At 35.8% G+C, this 22580-nt stretch overlaps 1 protein-coding gene across 1 annotated transcript; it reads left to right on the top strand.

Moving 5' to 3' along the window:
- The first annotated feature begins 9497 nt into the window (after positions 1–9497).
- ufm1 (ubiquitin-fold modifier 1) lies at positions 9498–16923 on the top strand. Its single transcript, XM_079599003.1, has 6 exons — positions 9498–9783; positions 9886–9942; positions 11087–11144; positions 12759–12798; positions 14051–14083; positions 15135–16923. Coding segments are annotated over exons 1-6 (273 nt in total). The 5' UTR covers positions 9498–9781; the 3' UTR covers positions 15218–16923.
- The last annotated feature ends 5657 nt before the right edge of the window (positions 16924–22580 follow it).

Raw genomic sequence — 22580 nt, 5'->3', positions numbered from 1 at the left:
GTTCCGCCAGCTGTTGATTAGTCTTCCCCAGATGTGTCTTGTTACTTGTTATCTTTCATTCGTAACACTTTCCTATGCACTCAAAGCGCTTTACATATGGGGGTGAATCTCGTCAACACAGCACCAATGTGTAGCATCCACCTGGATGATGCGACGGCAATCATATTGCACCCGAACACCCACCACACACCAGCTTACTGGTGGAGAGGAGACAGAGTGATGAAGCCAATTATATGATTAGGAGGCCATGATGAACAGAGGCCAATGGCCAAATTTGGCCAGGATTCCGGGGTTAAACCCCTAGTCTTTTTAGGACATCCTGGGATTTTTTAATGACCACATAGAGTAAGGACCTCGGTTTAACATCTCATCCGAAGGACCCACACAGACCACAGGGTGAGCACGCCCTGCTGGCCTCACTATACACCTCTTCCAGCAGCAACCTAGTTTTCCCAGGATGTCTCCCATCCAGGTATCAACCCGGCTTAGCTTCAGTGGGAAACCAGTCTTTGGCTACAGGGTGATATATGGCTGCAGGCCATCATGTCAAGCTTGTTTGTCCCTGTGTATAAATAGCCTTTGTGTTTGACTTGTTCTCTGTCAGTTGTTAGATGTTGTTGTTCATTGTGGTCCTTGTTTCCCATTGTTATTTTGTACCAGCTTTATTGTTTTTTTTGTTATTTTCATTAAACTCCCCTACTTGGATCCCCATCTTTGAATACCCCCATTAGTTATATATAATGTATAAATGGCACTTGTATATGTATATTCACACACACACGCACGCACGCACGCACGCACGCACGCACGCACGCACGCACACACGCACACACGCACACACACACACACACACACACACATAATTAGCACATTACATTAAAAAATATGTACTAAAATTACAAATTTAAATGAAAAAAAAACTATATGTAAATATTTATTAAATAGGAAATATGTTGTCACATGACAAGAACTTAGCACAGTTTACTAGATTAAAGGGGCATCGAACACATCACTTATGGTACACAACTTTTTTTTAGGGCTTTATCAGGTTACCCAGTCCTTGACGACATCTGCATCAAAGCTAAATGTCACAATGACCAAGTAAATTTGATTAGCATTGGGTCCCTTTTGTACAGTAGCTTAGCCTTTCAGACTGGTACCAAAATGTGATGTTCTGTGAACACATATGGGTAACTTACATGCACCTTTAGTGTTCAGCAGTGCCAAATTAAGAGCAAAAGTACAACATACCTTAATAAGGAACTGTTACACTGAACTTCCAATGAAATAATTTTTAAATTGACTGATTTAATGGAATAGTTAACCAAAAATAAAAAGTCTGACCATTTCCTCAGCCTCAAGTTGTTCCAAACCTGTATGAATATCTTCTTCTTTTTTTGTTTAGCAGAAGACTTGAGGATGATTAAATGACAACAGAATATTCATTTTTGGGAGAACTATCCCTTTAAGAATAGGCTAATTTTCAACAGTTGTAGTTAATTTTTATTGAGGTCTAAAGCAGAGAACGTACTTCAAATGGCACTTAAAATATGTGGCAGAACATATACAATAGAATATTAATAATAGCAGGCCATTAAACCTTGTGAAATGATTGCATATGCTCTTTGTTTAAGAACATATTACAGTAAGTGGAAGCATAATGCTGACCTTTTCTGTATTTTATATTTTATTTCTTTTGATGTAAGCACTTCAATTGAAACCTGACAGGTGTGTAAGGCTAATGACTCACAGTTCTGTTCTTTTCAACGGGGATGTGGCAGTTGTTTGCACTTCTAAACACAGTAAAAGGAGAGAATTGCCAGTCCACAAAAGAGGCCAATTTTTCCACATGACTGGCACTATTGCTGCATTCATACAATGTCGTAATTACCATAGTCTCGAGATGACAACACATGACATTCTATTCGGAGCTGTTCAAGTCCTCGGACTGGGAATTATGCATTTCTATGGAAACACTATCAATACCTAAATTAATCTACAGCGGTCAGGTGATACAAGTAGGAGCTCTCATCTTACAAGCTGTAACTATACGGACTCTACGAGAACAAACTTTTTAAAACAAAGTTCTGTCATGAAACTCTAGATGGTGCTGGCTGATAGGTCCTAAACTCAATCTGCTTGCAATCACATCATTCTCTATAAGGCACAGCTGATCAGTAGCCAATGAGCTCGCTGCTCAACCTTCAAATACTTGGCCATTTTTCATTGAACTTCGAAAATAGTAATTACTGTAATTACGAGATGCCAACTTGTAAAAAGCGTTCACATGCTCATAGAACTCATAGTGAAAGCTGTAGCAACCACCTGACTGGTGCAACTCTTGTTAGAGTTGCCTTAGAAACGCATAATTCCCAGTCCGAGGATGTGAACAGCTTAGAGTAGAACAAAATTTCTAGTAAAGAACGAATAGACTCAGCTGCCGTACTACTGATCAAATGCTGCGTTCATGCCATGTCGTGATTACCATATTTTCGAGACGCCAACGTGACGTTTACTTCAAAAAGACATTGTCACTACATTAAACTGTATTGTTTATTGGAATAGACTGGTGGAAGGTTTATTTGCGGAAGGCCATCTATTGGTAAATAAAGTTAAGGAAACAACTTTCAAAATTTCACACAGATACTAAATAATTTTCTTGGTAAATTAAAAAAGGATATTGATTTGAACTGTTCTTTATGTAAGGACATTTTGAAGATTTGACTAGATTTATAATTGATAACACTGTTTCTTAGTGTTTAGAAAATGTTTTATTTGTTTTTACTAATATAACCCCAAATCAAAGAAAATAATAAATTATACATATAATTTTCATTTTTGCTAAATTTCATATGCAATGTAAGTATAGTAAAACCCAACCTTTGGTTTTGATTCTTGACAAGAAATTAAAATATATATAATTCACATGATAAGAGACCTTTTATATATTTTTACCTACCCCTCTGGCTTTAAATTATATTAATGCAATTCTGACTGTACATTTACATTTACTGTACACTGTACTTACTTCTTTTAAAAAGTAGTATGGCCGAGTGTCACAGATGATCACAGAGGAGCATAAACAGTTCGATTGAGTCTGATATTCAATAAATTAGAAGTTAATATTGAAAAACGCACATATTTTTCACAATCAGGTTATATATACGCAGATTATGCACACAATGCAGAAGATGAATCACCAATAAAGTATTTAATATAAACTAAACACAGATGAAGATGGTAAATAACAAGAACATACATTGACGAGACCGGACAACTCACTAATGAAATAGGGAACAATCAAAGAGAACTAATTAGGCAAAACCTGAACAGAATGACTAATCAAATGAGTAATAGTAAATATTAATGAACTCAGGCAGAAAGGAAAACTGAAATGACATAAACCTCAAAACTGAACATAACTGTGACAATATTAGACACAAGATTGCTTGTTTGTCTATTTTTGTTCAGTCAAAGCTGATTTAATCAATGCGATCCATAAACGCGGGTTATTCCCTAATTTACTAAGTGAATGATTCAGTGATTCATTTATGTTTATTTGTTTCATTCCTGAACTAATCGGTTGGCTGAATCAGTCGATGACTCATTCACTAAAAATAATCACTTACACCTAACTGGCATAATAATGTAACCTGTAGAAAGAGACACTGAAAAAGTATGAACTTTTCTAAAATGTTCAAATGGATCATTTTTTCCTGTACAAAAGTACGTAATTTGCAATTAATTGTCTCTCCTCCGGGCTCAACTGAAACGTTTAACCTTTTGAAATAACTAATTCACCTTTCAAACACAGCCAAAATACATCTGACTACTCGACAGTAGAACCGGAATGAACTAAGAATTGCACAGTCGGGGGAAAAGCTGATTAGTTAGATTTGAAAAAAGACCAAATGTTGGTTTTGACCAGGTCACCATTTTCTATCATTCAATTTTCAGTTTTAATCTACTGTTATTTAAGCTTTACAAATGCAATAACACTGGAGACATGCACTGTATTTCCTTTTTATATCAAGGACAGACAAGAAACTTTGTGCACAAGAGCAAGTAGAGATGTTTAGGAGCTCATATCCCTGAGGGCAGTGCTCTGACTCCTTAATGCTCGTCTGTTCCACTACACCGAGGATGCCACACTCCTTTGCCCTTATCAAGAGCCGGCAGATGTTCTAAACCTGTCCAAATCCTCTCTTCCCCCAGAAAACAGCACAATTCTGCCTGAAATAACCTTCAGATTCTGCTGTCAAGCCCCAAGGAACCACAAACTGACTCTGTGTGTAATTTATAGCGCAGGTGAGGTGTCTCACTCAAGAAGACAATGAAAGGGGAAGTGGGTTTTATAAAGTCTCATGGCTGCCTATGAAAATCTTACAGTGAATGCAAAGACAATATCTACGTATATATCGAAATCACAGTACAGAAGGACCTAACATGTAGGTGTGAAAGGTTTTATTTTTAGAAACGAAGCAAACAAAGATTCCTCATCCTCCAAAAATATGACTCATTTTAAATTGCAAATTTCACTGTTTGGATCTCTCACATTTTGTTCACTTGTTAAAATCATTCGAATTACCAGCAAAAAAAAAAGCATTACATTTGTTTAAAGACAACAAAACCTGAACGGCCCCTACGTGAGTCACAGTGACTTCTCTATATTTGTACCGTGAGGTTGCATTGCTCTTGTTATGTCGATACAGTTTGCTTCAGGTCTTTTGCTTTAGATTGTACAGCTCAAGTTTCAGGACCATGGACAGAGACACAATGAGCCTTTGAAACTGCGACTGTTTCAATTCTCCAAAATACGTCCTCTTATTATGAATAAACTAGTTCTGATCCTCTGACAAGCTTTGTCAGGAGAAGGTGTTACCATTTCACACATTAAATCAAGCCTGTCTTAACGCAAAAAAAAAAAAAAAAAAAAGCCTGAAGATAAGGCAGAAAGTCATAAACAATAAACACTGACCTCATTTACCTTCATCTACCATCTTATCATCTGTTCAGCTCCTACAAAGATAAGAGACATTATTATCATCATCTTCAGCGATCATCAAGGTGTGTGTGGACTTACCTGTTTGGACCGTTTCATTCCTTATCCACTCTGGTTTTTGTGATTTGCTACATTTGCCACCTCTTTTAACCCTGTGGGTTCAGAAATTGTTTCATTATTGTACTCCCCGTTCTCCTGAGTCTGTATTATGTGACAAGTTAATGTATGACTCATGAAGAAACAAACTATTCATTAATGATTACTGCATCAGCAACTAATGAAGAGTATATCTGATTAATAATGAATGTATTAATTAATTCCTTAAAGGGATAGTTCACTTTAAAATGAAAATGCTGTCGTAATATACTCACCCTCCAGTTGTTTCAAACCTGTATGAATTTCTTTCTTCTGCTGAACACAACGGAAGATATGAAGGATGTCAGAAACCAAACAGTTACTGTAACTGGTCCCATTGACTTCCATAGTATATATTTTTTCCTACTATGGAAGTCAATGGGACCAGTTAACTGTTTGGTTACTGACATTCTTCAACATATCTTCGTTTGTGTTCAGCAGTAGAAAAAAATTCATACAGGTTTGAAACAACTTGAGGGTGAGTATATGATGACAGAATTTTCATTTTAAAGTGAACTATCCCTTTAACAACATGTATGAACTAATAGTGTAAATGAATGTGTTAGTTACACAACGGACTGACGATATGTATTTCAACTTCCAGTTGTCTGCTTTAAGTAATCATTAGCAAATGATTGGCAAAGATAACATTACACTTAAAAACAGTGAAATCTACAGTAATGTACTGTGTTTGTGCACAGGAAGTTACTGTATACAAGTTCACAGTACAATATTAGAATAGAATTAATTGAATAGAATAGAATTGCAGCAATGAAAAGTACTGTGAGAGTCACAGTATGTCCTGTTGAAAATTACAGTAACCAACAATGTGTTGTAGACAATCAACCTATTATGTATATAGGGAACATAATAGGAATTTGTCAGCCAATTACTCCATTTAAATTGACCTCACTGTAATTCAATTATATTTTCACTCTGAATAGAGAATACAGGAAGCAAATGTATGTAATAAAACTACAAATACAAAAGTCAAATCACCAGAAGCGTGTTATAATGATGATTTGTTTAACTGTGACTATTGATAAATGGATTCATATTCCTATTCAAATCATGCAATATGCATTAGTTGTATTTATTTGGGCTTACAAAATATAACTAAACAGTACTTAAACATTAAGAACCAGTTTGTGCCAATGGCCAATGGTTAGCATACTGACAGTGCAATTGCGCCTCAGTGAACCGAGTTTGATTCCTGCCTCGAGGTCCTTTTCTGATCCCTTTCCCCTCTCTCCAATGTCTACACTGTTCTGCAAAAAAAGCAACAAAATAAAGCTCTGCTTGCAAATGAGTGAGTCTTACAGTTGCATGGTTGCTGCTGTAAATGAAAACAGAGAAAATATTGTTATTTCTTCTAAAGTTACTTGACAATTGCTGCTATTGTTGTGAAATTGTCAGTGTCTTACAGTGTAAGACTTTACTCATTACCTCATTAAGTAATATGTCATTATGGTAATTGGGCTAATAATAATATTGGTCACACATAAACCATATTTAGAGGTTGAATTTTTCTTCTTCAAAAACTTTTTTTTTGAATAAAGCATTTGCATTTCATCTACCAGATCTGAACGTCTCCAGCTCTTGACATGCAAATGATCCTGATTGACATTGTTTAAAGTGTTCAGCACTCCTGCCTTCCGCCTTCAGTTGTCACGGCTGAATTATTAGTTAGGTTGTCTACACAAAAGCTCATCTGACAGTAGAGCGATGTTTTTTGTATCGCATTCCCCTCATCACCTCAGGAACCGCACAGCTGCTTGTCGCCACAAATGACTCACTACAGGCTTCAGCACACGACATGATTAGGATAAATTTAGAAGACAAGAGTCAGGAAATTCCTTCAGGAGATGTTTGTCAAAGAAAGGAACAGACTTTTGTTCAAAGGTCTGTCTGTGTACATGTCTGTAATATTAATTACTGAAGGCTTAGTAGGCTATCTTGCTGTCATTTTAAAGGTGTCATGGCTCCCGTCTCTGGACGCGATTTGCCAAGATTTGTCAAGCTCACATTTGATACAAAACTTTATCCAGTGTCAATAACGACGCGAAACGTTATTCTCTGGTTGGTATTCAGCAGATCAACTTTTCCAGTCTATATGGTTTCAATAAGCCTGTGACGAAAGCGTAATGGACTCCTGCAAAACTGTCAGCGTCTGGTGAATCTGTTTCGAGTCACACTGAGAAGTCTGTTTTCTTCAACACCCACATGTCCCTCTAGAGAAGCTGCTGGCAGTGTGCCCTATGGTGCCAGCAAGCAGGGTTTGCTTTATGAGGATGACTCATGAGACTCAAGTTAGCTTACAGCCCTCTGTAAATCCAGCAGCCGCCAGCGCTGTATAAGCTTCACTCCAGCCAAACAATAGACCTTTGGGCCAAACAGATTATGGCAAATGTGTATTTCAAATATGATTAAACAAGTGTTCCAACACCAGTCCACCCCCGATTCCTAATTGGCAATAAGTGCGATTTTGCATATGAAAAAAAATGTGTGATTTTAACAGGCAGGGCTATTTCCATCAATGTTGCTAGACTGATCCTGGTTATTAGCCTAAGTTGAACCAGCTCATTCCCAGTATGCTCTAAGAACATTGTGTAAATGTTCCCATTAGGTTATGAAAATGTTATTTCTAAATGTTCTCTGGATGTTCAAATGTCAAGTTTTTTATGTTTAAAAAAATGATTTAGCATTTTGCAAAAATTATGGTTACTCTGGAATGTTCTCTGAATGTTCTGAAACTTGTTCAAAAATTTTATTTAATGTATAAATGTTTTTTATGCTAACACTTTGAGAGCATTATTAAAGGCCAGATAAAGAAAGAATGTTCTATTAACGTTACTGGAAAATAACATTTTTGCATAACATGTGTTTGAGAGCCAGAATAATAGGGAAGTTCCGACAACGTTCCCTGTTAGCTGGGTTGTTATCTGCATTGGTGATACATAAAAATGTATGGTTACACTTTATTTTAAGGTGTCCTTGTTACAGTGTAATCAGGCTTTACATTACTGAGTAATATTAAGCCTACATGTATTTACTATAGGATAGGGTTAGGTTTGGTTTAGGGTTAGTTGCATGCAATTGCATAATGTATAGTAGTTACTAGCCTATAGAAACTATGTAAGTGTCCATGTTTAACAAGGACTCTGTAAAATAAAGTGTATACATTTTCTTATTGAATTTCTTTCAAAAAAACTCCTAGTTATTTTTGTTTTGTGCTTCATGTTTTTTTTTTACAGTAACTCTTTTTATACATGTTATACATGTTTACTTATACTTTGACGTTTAAGTCAAAGTCTTTAAACGGCAAGGCACAATGATAATGATATAGGCCTTATATAGCTAATTCATTTGAATTTTGGCTCCAAAAAATATTCCACAACTTTAAAGCACAAGTTAGTCTTAACTTCCAGTGGTTTTGCCATGAGACCCATGTCTAACTAACTAAAATAAATTAGAATGACAAGCCGTTTTAAACATAGTCAAACGTTTCAAATGTCATTCACAAATATTCAGAATTGGGATTTTGGCCTGTGACTTAAAATGAACAATTATTTGTTGTCATTTAATTAACAAATCATTTCATTTTAATATTTAACGAAATCAGTGGCGGAATAAGACTCTTTGGTGACACCTAAAGAGTTCCTACTTCTGTTTCACTTCAAGATACAATATAAATTTGAACAAAGCATGCATGCAAAATATAATTTTAAACTAAATCTAGACAATTTAAAAATGAAAACATGCCAAGGTTTTAGACTGGTCTTGTAATAACATTTCTAAAGCTACATGGTTTTGTGAGGTTTTGAACTGAAAATGAAATTTAAAAACTGTTTTTGAAAAAAATGTATAAAATAATAAACGTTCAACAAAACATTCAGGGAATTTAGAATGTTTTGATGAAAGGGTATATATAGGCCCAGACTAGAAATACGTTTGAGAATGAATTAGCTACTTGTTTTTAAAAGAGAAAAACATAGCCTTTGCGTGGTGCCCCTCGGCACTTATGCCCAATTGCCCATATAAATAACCTATAACATAGGACAATTTTTAACACAAAACATTTCACAAAAATAAGTTTGTTAGGTTTAAAATTATAAACTGATTTCAATTCCATTTGGCTACTTGATATTTACACCAGCTAATTTAAGGTATTTTTGAGAAAAGTTATTATAGAGAACATTGTTCAGCATATTTTGTGTGCAGATACCACTTTTTAATGCAATTAAATTGATATTTACACATTTTACGTATGATTTAATACTTTTTGGGGACACTGCATACGCAATTCATCACTATTGCCCTTCATTTACATGCCTTAAATGTGTAGGTGCAATAACAACACACTTTACGGTAACACCCACTTCGAGTCAGCTTGAAACATGCCTGACTGAAATGCACAAGCTGCAACCGTTTCTGTTTTATCTGCTCTTGTTTTTCTCTCTCTTTTTTTTTCATTTATTTAAATTACCTGAATATGATCCAATTCGATTACATGTCAAACTAGTTGAGACAAATTGAGAGAGACGAAAAAGAAAGGACCATCGAACAGATGACGTGTTACAGCGGGTCCTTGCATCTTCCGGGTCGGTGTAAACAGTGTGTGGTCTTCTCATACAAATCAGTAAAATGTAAGTAGAGCCATAATATCATATAACAACACTTTATTTTAGTTATACTGTGTATTTCATCTTTATATAAACTCCGTGAATATGTGTCTGTGTCTGCATTAGGTCGAAAGTAACGTTTAAAATCACGCTGACGTCGGACCCTCGGTTACCATATAAAGTGTGAGTGACACATCATTCAACACATGACACACACCATCAACATTAATATTCCTTTTTTTAATTGTTTCATTAGCCCTGCTTTGCTTGATTTTATTTATGCTAATGGGAGCGTATATTATTATGTTCCGCAGGTCTGCTGTTTGAATTTTTTAAATCTTGATTGCCTATATTTTATAATTATATATATATAATTTATATATTATGAAATTAATAATATTTAGTTTTAGCACAACTATCAACTTAGGAATGTAAGACAGTCCTTTAAGGAAAAAAAAAAAATCTGATTCATCAGTACATTAAGGCAGTTGTTTTGTATTAAGTTTTCTGAAATGTTATAATTAGGCTAAATGCCTTTCATTTTGTTGATATACATTAAAGTTAAATGTTTATCAGAGGGGATTTTGGATAATATTGCCACTCCATAAATCAGAAAAATTAAGTGAAGAATATATGTGTATAAACCCCTTTATAAAACCTCAGAATATAGATAGAAATACATTTGTTGAATGTAAATGTTAATAAAGTGTACCGGTAGATATCTGGCTCAAAAAGGTGTATTGTAATCCAAATCTGCAGATGCAAATAGTTAATGTGTAATAAAATAAAGTCTTAAATGGATATTTTCTTTCCACTAGTCTGTAAGAAGACATGTTAGCCCAAAACCTTGATTTTGATCAGTCTTGCCTTATGACAAGCTGTTCTTAGTCTGTTTGCCATATTGATTGCAATCAATTTAATAGTGCTAAAGTGGTAATCTATAAATGTCATACTGTGTCTGATTGGTTGGCAGACACACTGACACTTGTGAGAGTGGTCTGTGAAGTGCCATTCAATTTCAAACAGACTGATTTACCAGCTGAGCTCAGTCTTGAGCACCTGCACTGCTGATGCACCGGCCAGCTTGGATGATTTTTTTACATGCAATGTTTTGAAAATATTATTGATCACCTCGAGTGACAAGCGACCAGACATGAGCTGGTGCGGATGACCAGAAAATAATTTGTTTTAAAACCAAATTCGACAGTAATATGTAATATAAGCTACTGTTGTGCATCATTTCTGGACAACACATTACACTTTCTTTACAGGGTAGATTTTGTTCTTTGTTGTTACACAAAGATTCACCTGCATAATTGTGTTTCAGATTAAGTGTACCCGAGAGCACGCCGTTCACTGCAGTTTTGAAATTTGCAGCAGAAGAGGTGAGTTGATTCATTGTCTGTTTAAAAAAAAAAAACGGTTGTCTTATGCAACCTCATTTAAAAATGTATTTTTGACAGATTTGCTGAGCTGTAGCAGTGCACTATGTCTTTACCATAAAGCTTAGGTGCTTTTGTCTGACATTGTCTTATATTTTATTTAAAACATGATAAAAAAATCTGCATGATATTGATCTTCAGCAATGGTTGTATTTCGACTGCCTTTCTTCTCAATTCTGGGAAATTGGAATATCCCATAGCATGGATCATGAAGAACTTTAGCTCAATTAGGCTATATCCTATAGCTTTAAATCTGTCTTTTTTTTAGTCTGATTTATCTTTTTTGAGACACACTGCTTATCTCGATCACAGCTTCGTTAAAATCTGAACATGATCATTGCAGAATCAGATTATCCAGTTGATTACCAATGTTAGTTTGAACAGAAATTTCATTAGTAGGTATGTATCAATATATTTTTTGCAGATTAACCAAATAATGACTGATATTATAAAGTTATACTGTTTAAATAAAAAAATGATAGAGATTGGCCAATGTTGTTGTTTCCTAATATGATATTGATTTTTGCTCTTTATATATCAGTATCGGCCATTAAAAAACCCATATTAGTCTAGTGCTCAATTTTTGAAACTTGGCATTGGCATAGATAGAGTATTGACCAACTATTTTAACTGGAAAAGTAAGGACTTATCTTTTAAGATGATACAATAATAAATAAGCACAAATAATGGCTGATACCAATATGTTCTCTGATATGCATCCTTAATGATTAGCCATAAATCCTTTGAAATTGGATAATAATGAGTCCTGTTGGCTGTGTGGTCTGTTTCACGACTGCATTCAGAGCACGCAGACCTACGGCATGACAGAACGACGTTGCAGATTAGCTTGCGTCGTCGTTCCTTTTTTGACATAATGAAATGCCTAATCTGACAACCTCATAATAGGAAGATGTAATGCATCAAGTGGAAGCCAGAAAGAACAAAAGTGCCTTTTTTTAAACGCACAGGCTTATTTTCAGGGGGGGGGTTATTTCACCCTCTAACTAATTGTTTTTGTATTCCTGCTTCAGGTGATGGTAAAGGGATGGTTATGTGATCATTGTTTTTATTGTCTCTTTTCCTCCTGACAAAACCGACCGACAAAAAAGAAGGCAAAGGAGAAACTGAATAAACCCCCACAAAAATCTGTATTCAAATAATTGAATGTGCAATGTGCATTCCAGCCTGGCATATTGCTTCCCATCAGTTTTATGCTGTTCAGCGGTGTAGGAATGATTTCAGGACACCCAGAAAGTTTTTTATAGCTCCTACAGAATGAATTTTTAAAAAGTTTCGTGGTTCTTTGTTACAGTGACAGTTTCCTCAAAGATCAGCCCAGAGAACTCTTTCCACACAAGTTTTGAAGGCTTCTGTTTTCTAGCACAGACTCTTTAAATCACTTGATGCATTGCAAACTCACACTCAAGTTGAGTTTGTTCTTATCCCTGCCTGGCAGTGGGACTGTACCGTGCTGTTGTGTCAGACTATCAGCAGTTTGCATCAGAAAGTTGTTGATGGATGAACAATAAAACTATTTGTTTTCTCTTTGATTTAAAGTTTAAAGTGCCAGCAGCCACCAGTGCCATCATTACAAACGGTAAGTTGTTGATATTATTATCGTCACTATCGTAATGCGTAATGCTCATATTTGATCTAATCTTTAAAGCTGTGGTTCTCAACCTTTTTGACACCAAGGCCTCCCATTGTCCAAAACAATATTTAAAGCCCCCCTAGCCCCAGTTTTGTCTTCAAAACTGTAGCTAATTTCTGTAAATAAAAGTAAGTCAATCAAATAATAATGTATTTAATTTTAATGATTGTAATAAAATTAAAATTGTAACATTTCAAAATTCCCAAAATTTGAGGAGCTGAATGTTCTTCAGGGATCCCATTCTTTTTAACCAATGCATTTACAGGACTCTTCCAGTTATTTGTTATAAGGATAATAATTCTTAAAACAATTTCTATTCAATAAAATATTTTAGATCTTGGAATTACTAGAAACATATATGTTTTTTATAAACATGCCCTTGGCGATTTAAGATTTTATTCATTTACATGACTTTTCCAGGAATAGAAATCACACTTTTAAAAATCTCAGATATTCAAGTTTTCCAAGACCATGGGAACCCAGTTTTTTTTTTTAAGAAATGAAAAAGATATTGATATCTAGTCATTTAAGTCATCTTGATGGTCTTTAGAAGTTTGCTGGGAGCCCTGGCCTTTTGGTTGAGAACCACTGCCTTAAACCAGATTATAAAACTTTGCTTAAACAACCAGACTTACAAACAAACACCTAGCAACCCCCTAGTGCACCCTAACAACTGCATAGCAACACCCTGGGAACCACTCACAACACATTTGTATTATTGGGTTGGGTTTTTTCGTTAACTGCACAAAAAAAAATAGCACAACTACAGTAGACTAATTTAATAACAACTGACTCTTGTGAACTAGTTATTTAGGTTAAAAATGATTTATAATTTATTTTAGGGCAGTTTTGGCCTACTGGTTATAGAGTCAGACTGGTAACGGGTTTGATTCTTAATACCGGCATGACTGAGGTTCCCTTGAGCAACTGAATGGCTGCCCACTGCTCTGTGTGTGTTCGTGGTTTGCAGTGTGTGTGTCTGTTCCATACTCACTACTCCTAATGTGTGTCATGAGTAATTATTGAACAAATGCTAAACAGACCGAAGACATAACTCACCTCTCACAACGCAAGGCAGTTATTGTAAATGAGATGGTTGGAATTGGGATTGTTCAGCATTTCGGTGCTGTCTGATTCATTGATTGTTTTGTTTATGTATTCACATTGCTGATGTTGTTTGTGATTATGATTTGTGTAGATGGCATCGGAATCAACCCGGCGCAGACAGCAGGTCGGTGTCTCTACTTCTCTCGATCAGGGCTGCCCTCTGCAGCAGCATCTGGCTGTAATAAATGTCATTTTGACAGCTGTAAATTATTTCGATATATCCAAATATCACACAGGGGTTGACATAGCGATATTTCTGTTCTTTTTGCCTGTGCAAATGTATGTTTGTTTATTTTGTCGGTGCTTTAATCCACCTTCCATCTTTTTTTTAACTTCATCTTCCCTGCATTTTCTCATCTTATGAAACGAGATACCTCATCTCACTCTCACCATTTACATGCGCGGCTGAGATTTTCCAGCCTATCCTTTATAATCACCCGCATGCAAATGAATGGATCCTTCTGTTTACTCCCTCGTATTGTTCATGCTTATCCGCCTGGGGACCTTTTGAGAGATCGAATGATTTCCTGAGACTCCTCCAATAGACTCTGCATGTAAATTTCACATATTTCCTAATGAATATTGATGATGTGCTTGAATTCTACAATCCCCCATTGTTGTGAGTTTATTCCCCTGACTAAATGTTTCTTTACAGATGTTTTCCATCCTGCATTACTTGTCATTTAAGACTGAAGCCATCTGTCTCTAATCAATGGCGTTCTGTCAATGTTTTCTTCCCCAAGTGCCATGCTGCATGTAATCACATGGAAATGACCTGTTATTTTTCATACTTGTCATGGGTTGAGCCCTAAATGTCAAATGAGCCGTGATTCATTAGTTTTAGAGAAGCGACATGTCTAGCCTGACCCTATGCAGCAGGTTTGTATTATGGAGACATGCATCTTTAGCTTGGATTGAAGTTATACAATCACATACTAAATATAGCCTACTCAGACACCTGAATAGATTTATTTTCATAGCCTGAGCTGTGTGAGTTTCTTATAGCAGACTCGGAGGGAGCTGAGCTAGTCTCAGTTTGTTGCTTTTATGCAACGTAAAAGGGGTTTTATATAATTTTATGAAGTTGTACATTCAATTAAGCAACATTTGATATGATTTTAGCTGTAAATGTGCCAATATGCGGGATGTAATGTCATGGATGTCTGATTCTACAGGAAACGTGTTCCTGAAACACGGCTCGGAGCTACGAATCATTCCCAGAGACCGGGTCGGAGGAGGACGCCGACCCAGGATTTGACTATCTGCCGTTTTTCTGTCACAGACAATAAACATACTTGCGTATTGTCCAGCCCTGAGGTGTCAACTCTCCGCTTCTCTAACAGGCACTGCTATGACTCCAAGTCTGTCAGAGGACCTCTCAAATCTCACAGAGCTGCCATCATTTCCCCCTTTTCGAACATATAAACTCACTGGACATTGTCGTTTTTGCCCCAGAATTTCAAACCACTAGGTATTTTGATCTTTCACTGATGTTTGATCATTCACAAAATGTTCCAGCTGTATAGTTTAAGATCACGTACTTAATGTGTTTGTAATGCATATTTTTTTATAGTCAATTTAATGACTTAAATAGATAATGTTTGTCAATTTAATGACTTTTTCTTTACATTTGATGGTCCCATAATGGTTGTTTAGAGCTCTGCATTGTTATTTTAGGCAGATAATGACAATGTCAGTGTGATGAAAGTCCATCAGTTGTGTAGCTCAGTAACTATACAAACTATATGGTTAAAGAAGCTCTAAATATGATAATACATTGAGAAATTCATATGCTTGCTATGTAAAAAATAACTATTTCCATAGTTATTAAAAATTGCAATGTTACGTAAACCAATTTGATGTCGGCTGCTTTTTGTTACTTTCTTGGTCACTCAATTCAGCGGCTGTGTGCCTTTTCATTAAGGCTTAAAATCGTGACTTACTGCAAGAGCTGAATAGTGCATCAGGCGAATGAATGACAGGCCTCTACCTTTGCTTTCACACCCTCCACTTACCCTCCTCTTACATTACTGCCATGCGTAGGAGAAGGGTCTGACTATTCAGTGTCATAATGGATCTTTCGTTTGTTTTAATAAAAGCTGGCATGCTGTGCCCTTTCCATGCCACTCATTACTGGGAAAAGGGGAGAAGTGCATTGTAAATACAGCAAGGCCAACATTATTCAAACGCAGACATGTTACTCAGGTTCACATTTGAAAAGGCATCGCTTGTCTCCAGCCTCATTTGGCAGGAAATGATGCGGTTCATCATTAGCTGTGGCAGAAGCTGTCCTTTTACGAAAGCGAGGTTGCCAGCATAACAAATGTCAAAACTGAAAAGTAAAAAAGTTACAAATTCTGAGTGTTTATGTCATAAACATTAAAGAAAGCATTGAATACCAAACTTGGCTATTTTTTGTTGTTGTTGTTAAATATGTTCTCCTTGTAGTTGTACTAAGGATGTTTTGTCTTTTTAATTTGTTCACTTTATGGTAAACTTAAACCATGTTTCAAAGGTTTAAATGGATAAAACAGGCTTCAAAAGTCTTCTTTATGGTACAAAGAGGAACAATGACATGCAGTGATGTTGCTATTTGCATAAATTCAATCCTGTGCCTACTTAAGCAAGCAAATGAAAGAACTGTTGAATATTTATGTTCGGTGTTGGGTATTTTATATAGGTGTCATGGACATGATTGTGTGATTTGAGGGGTTTAAACAAGGCATTACTTGGCAACCTTATAATGCAAGAGGATAAAGTCTTGTGATGGCACAGATACGGGCCAGCTAAGCCTAGGAAATAGCTGCAAAGTACTGGGGTCTTGTTTGTCTGACCGTGTTTTCGCTCATATTTCTATAGAAACTTAATTTGAACATTTCTAAGAGGTTTATGAGAGATTGAAAGCTCACACAAAGGCTGGCACTCTGAATTGCTGTTGTCAAATAAATATTACCTGAGTGACTGAATGTTGTCCACATGTATTACAGATAAGCTATGGCCGCCTGTCACTTCTGCTTCTCACTCAATGTATCTTTCAAACTAAAAGATATGTGGCATGAATTTAGATTTAGCGTGTGCATTCAACCGGCAGATTCGTTTCCTGGAGTTCACAGAAGTAATTAATTTGCTACATTTTTTCAAGGCAAGGCAAGCTTTGCTAGTCACTGCAGCAAATTGGTTTGGCCTTTGAAAGAAAGTTGTTTTGTGCTTTTCCGTTTTTTTTGTTCACAAAAAATGGATTATATGTGTTCCTTTGTTATAACAAGGTTCAGGGAATATCAAACAAATGCTTTTTCACTGCATAGTAATTTTTTTTTAATTTAAGAGACTGTAGCATCATGATTGTCAAAAATAATTTCTGCAAAAACAATAAACTGGATGGACACTGAACCTACAACAAGAGCTAAAGCAAAGCAAAGCCAAAAACAAAACAAAAATCAAAGCAAATAAAGCTGGAAATAAAATAAATATTAAAGCCAAAACAGAAATCAAAGCAAAGCCATCAAACAAAACAAAAATCAAAGCAAAGAAAAAACAAACAAACAACAGAAATCAGACAGAAGCAAATCCAAAAACAAAAATCAAAGCAAAGACTGAAACAAAATAAACTCATAAACAGAATAATTTTGATTTGAAAGTAAATGCCTGATTAATTTATTTATTGTTTGTTTGGTTTGGTTGGATTATTATATTTCAAATCTCTACTGTAGCATTGTCTTCACACATGCTACCACTAAGTCTGCTCTTAAAACTAGAAAATAGCTAACATTTATCTTCGAGTTCTCTTTTGCAGCATATTGTTTGAGAGGTCATCCTTAGATATGAGACTAGTCCCTCACCCTTGCACCTCTCTTAATTTCTTGTTTCGTATTCTAGTGGTGTCTTGCCCCTTAAAGTCTATTAAATGAAAAGTCATGCTGGCACGAGGTTGCACCTTCTTAAAGCTTCAGTTTCATTTTACACTTGATGTGACAGGAATGACTGAACAGGATATTAGCAGCGGTGCATGGAATAATCTGCGATTCCAACATGCAAAGAAATGTTGATTCAATGTAGTAATATGTTGTGAAAATGTGTTTTTCATGATTATATATAAAAGAGCATCTAGTCTGGCATCTCAATTTCATTGAAATCCAGATTTAGAAATGTTTTGAATGACATTTGGCACTCATTTTTCAACAAACCAATCTGATATCCGGCCATAAGCAGTGGTAGATCGTCCCAGGGAGGTTTACACATAAACAGCGATGTTAGACAAATAGACTAGGGAATGGAAACACCTTTAGAAGGTTGGTCATAGATCAGCATGAAAAGCACATGCAGCTTGAGGCTAATGTCACAGTGAGCGTCTGGGTGTGCTTGAAGAAAATGAAAAGCCTCAGACAGTTCAAGTGATGATAAAGCTCATGGGTAGTAAAATGCCTCTGAAGGAACAGAAATGTGTGTGTCTGAGAAAGCTAGACGTGCACAGACAATACAATTCCTTTCCTCTTGAACCAACGCCTGGTGTTGGCACTGGTTTGGATTTCTCTGAGCCATTGCAGTTAAAAACGTTTTTATAACCTAATGGGAACATTAGAAAAGAAAAAAAAATGTGTTACCATCTTCAGAACAAATCATCAGAGAAATGCTCCTAATTTATGATAATTCAATCAACAAACACAATTAAGCTGTAATCTGATACGAATGAATCTCGAAATATGAGACGGATGTAAGCTAAAATCCTCAAAACCCATCAAGTTCTAATGATAATCGTTTTGATTCACTATTGCTTACCAAATGTTACAAGCATTTCAACCTAATCATCTCCTTATAAATGCGTTATTTGATATCAGATTTGAAGAAGCACATTTGTGCCTGCATACAAACAGCATGCGAACACTTCTGAAAGCACCATTATGTCACTCTACAGCGTGCGTCCCAATAATTAACCCCCATCCCTCTCTCCCTCTCTTTCTCACGCCGCTCCTCCTTCCCTGCTTTCTTCCCATTACTGTGGACAGGAAAAGTATGATGTGGCGGCACCAATTATAACAGCCTATTTTCTTTAGTGGCTGCACAGAGAGCAAAAGCTTGAGGTTGAAAGTTGTCTCTATAAAACATCAGCAAGGCTCTCCAAAGAAAAAAGCCAGATTAGAGCGGTCAGTGCTCTCTGCTTTTGTCAGCCTCATTAATGACCATCTCACTCCGCAGCCACTGATGGATAACTGTCCATAAAAGCATTTTGGAAAACCACAGATCAAACTGCTATGCAGCTGAAGTGCTTTGTGTGTGTACAGAAAGATTCAATTATGGCTTGTGTAGTGATTTTGTGTGCATGTTTGATTGGTTTGATCCTCTCTGAGCCCCGAGCAAAGAGTTTAGCTGTTGTTAATATTGGGATCTTTGATTAGAAAGTCAAAGGGCCTCATAATAAATCTGACAGAGGCTTGTTGCAGGCAGGCAATATAAGGAATGCCCTCAGTTGGAGTATTTGGAAATTAAACAGCACCTTTTCCCATGTCAGATTAACATTTTTAATAAGAATAAGTAAAAGCGCTCATATGACTTATGCATATGATGGTATTGCAGAGATGCGGAACAGCCTATAGGTGAACTATGGGGTTTAGCCCCGTGGACTTTTTAGAAATTAAAGTCTCTGAAAACGCATTTTTAACATTCTCATTAGTTTATTTAATTTGTCTACTGCATATAGACATAATAGAAGAATTGTGATTTTTTTTTTTGGAAGTGATTAAAATTCTCACTGTGTCATTTCGCTCATATCGCAAATCATGTATTATGTTTAATAGCATGAAAAATTATAGCTTTGGGAATGATGCACAATAAAAAATAATGGGATATTTACCTTGATTTTTTTTAGCCCATTCATTAAGTTTTATTTTTATCTTAAGCTTTTCACTGACACTGCTGCTCTCTTGGTTAAATAAATCAAACATAATAATAATTTAAAAAATAAAAATGATTAGATGACATTTGAAATGAAATAATGAAATGAAATAATCTATTAAATTTAATTTAAAAGTGATAGAACAGTGTGACAGTAATCATCTTGGGCAATGATATATAAATCATTTTCACACTAATAACATTTATCAAAAAAACGTATACAAATGTTTTTTTAATAATATATAAATAATAATACAGCTAAAAAATTGTATAATGCATTTTCATAGTTTACAAAAAGAACTGAAACCTTTGTCAGACAGGGTCTGATTTAATTTATCTGCCTCGGAAAATCAGATCAAATTGTATGGGGTAAATAGGGTTCACATATTCCATACTCCTTCTTTATATGTCACATTTGTGATTGAGGTAAAGGAATAATGAAATCTGCTGCAGTCCATTATAAATGGTCTTTTCTCCTGCATCACGATTTTTAATTTACAGGTCTGACCTTTTCACACTCTGTTATTTCAAAAAGCTTTACACAGGCTTTGCTGGATGTTGGATTCTCTCTCAATCCCCACGCTCAGATTCAGGGTCTGATTTAGCCTATTAATAAAGTAGCCTACCATAAAAATAGTGAAATCAGAAACTATCAGCCTGATGACCGTTGTTTCTGGATGAGCAGATCTTCTCCTGTGGCCTCTCCTGACACCAGTCCACCCTGGGGCCTGCATTATCTCAGTTTAGATTATCGTCCTCAAATGAAGATCCAAGAGACCTTTCACTGACAGGGCCTGAAGACGCATGAAAGACAAATATTGTGTCCTTCCTCGATTCTTCTCCGTTCTTGTTCAAGCTTATTCTTTCAATTACAACCAGACACTGTAATAATGTCCCTTGAAATTCTGCGCTTGATGGATCAATATTCAGCTGAAACATTGCTATTCTTTGGATCATCAGTGAAGTCTATAGACGTTACATGATTTGCTATGGTACAACAGTGCCCTCTTCTGGATCATAAACCTTATTGCATGAGGATTTTGGACTTTTGCCATGAAGCCGTAATGATGCCTAATTATAACTTGCTGCCACAAAGCTGATGAGGTCTTTGCTTTTCAGCCTCTACAATCAGAACCCTTTATGTAACACTCAATTAATCTCTCAAACAGGCAACAGCTCTCTCTCCTGCATGTTACTTTTGAAAATTAGCCTTGGTGACGCACCGCTGGCTGCCAACTAATATAGGCCTATTATTATACCTCGCTGACAAGTGACTCATATATACTTATAGAGTGTACACGTAAAAAAAAGGATAAAACCTAACATTTAACAGTGACCGGAAAGGGCTTAAGATGGTAGTTTGTCCTTGAACTTTGACAGCGGTCATTATAGGTTGTCACTCAGCAACAAGTGCTTGTGCACATACAGTTATAGAGTGAAATGCAGAGGATATTATATGCAAATGAGGCACTAATGAGGGCTCTTCTGGTATGTCTAAGGGAGATATGTAAATATTTACCATGGAGTGTGACATTTAAAAAAAGGGTAACAATTTATTAATTAGTCTAATTATACCCCGCCCCCACTGGCAACAACAACACGCACACACACACACACACACACACACACACACACACACACACACACACACACACACACACACACTAATACAGAAAATTATCCTAAAATGTTAACACATTGTGTAGGTGGTAAACTTGAACCTTGATTTCTAAAGTTTCGTCATATTTCCTCATATTGTGTTCTGTTAGCCTCTATTAAATTGTTGTTATTCATTCAGCAAACAAATTATTTAAAGAAAATGTAAACAAAGAAATTCAGAAATAAAAAGGTGCAAAGCTGTTTAAATTTAACATTCTCTTTTTTTGGCATTTTCCATTAAAAAGAAGGAATAATATGAGATAGGCCTATGCTGGATCAACATCAATGATTTTTATTTCATCATTTTGACTTCTTTTAATGACTTTCTTTTAATATTCTAATGTAGCGGAAATGGGCTTCCATAAAAAAAAAAATATATGATGTGAATTATGCTAATTATCTCATATCTCAATTATCTAAGCATCTCATAAGTGTGGCTTTTTACCTTATAATTTCGACCTTAAATGTCATAATTGTGACATTTTATCTCATTATTCAGACTTTTGTCTAATAAGTATTTTATGTCATAATTAGGAGTTACTTAAGCATGTCTGTGACTTTTTTTATCTCACAATTAAATTTTTTATGTAAAAACTCTGACTTTTATATCATAATTATCATTAACCAATGATTACCATGTTTTTTTTTTTTGGTGCTTTTTTTCTGAATGTGGCAGCAATGTATATATAGGCCTATATCATTTTAATTTTATTCTTTCGTTATTTTTATTGTCAGATGCTGCCAATTCATAGCAACTGGAATGGGAATGTTGTTAGCAGAAGAAAATGGCAAGTGTGATCAGAACAACCGCGAGTCTGGTCCGTCTGACTCATGCCCAGCGGCATCAGCACAGCAGTTGTTACTCAATGATTGTCATTTAGCTCCAAACAGAGCTCTAATTTGAACCTAAAGCTTTAAAGGTGGGTAACACTTCCCCCCACCCACTGTTCCCAGGTCTTTAGAGCGCGAGTAGATGAAAAACATACAATGTTAAATGAATGTTTAGACAACATGTACTGGCTTAAGAAATATGTCCCTTCCCTTCAAGCATCTAACAGAAATGGCAACAGAAC

The sequence above is a fragment of the Phoxinus phoxinus genome (assembly GCF_949152265.1).
Source record: "Phoxinus phoxinus genome assembly, chromosome: 23".
Classification (NCBI taxonomy): domain Eukaryota; kingdom Metazoa; phylum Chordata; class Actinopteri; order Cypriniformes; family Leuciscidae; genus Phoxinus; species Phoxinus phoxinus.
This window is presented reverse-complemented; position numbering and strand designations above follow the sequence as displayed.

What these genes read in the sequence shown, in the direction of transcription:
- ufm1 (XM_079599003.1), top strand. An exon ending in CCTCGGTTACCATATAAAGT is followed by an intron (nt 9,943 to 11,086) that starts GTGAGTGACACA and finishes ATTGTGTTTCAG; the next exon opens with ATTAAGTGTACCCGAGAGCA. An exon ending in CAACCCGGCGCAGACAGCAG is followed by an intron (nt 14,084 to 15,134) that starts GTCGGTGTCTCT and finishes CTGATTCTACAG; the next exon opens with GAAACGTGTTCCTGAAACAC.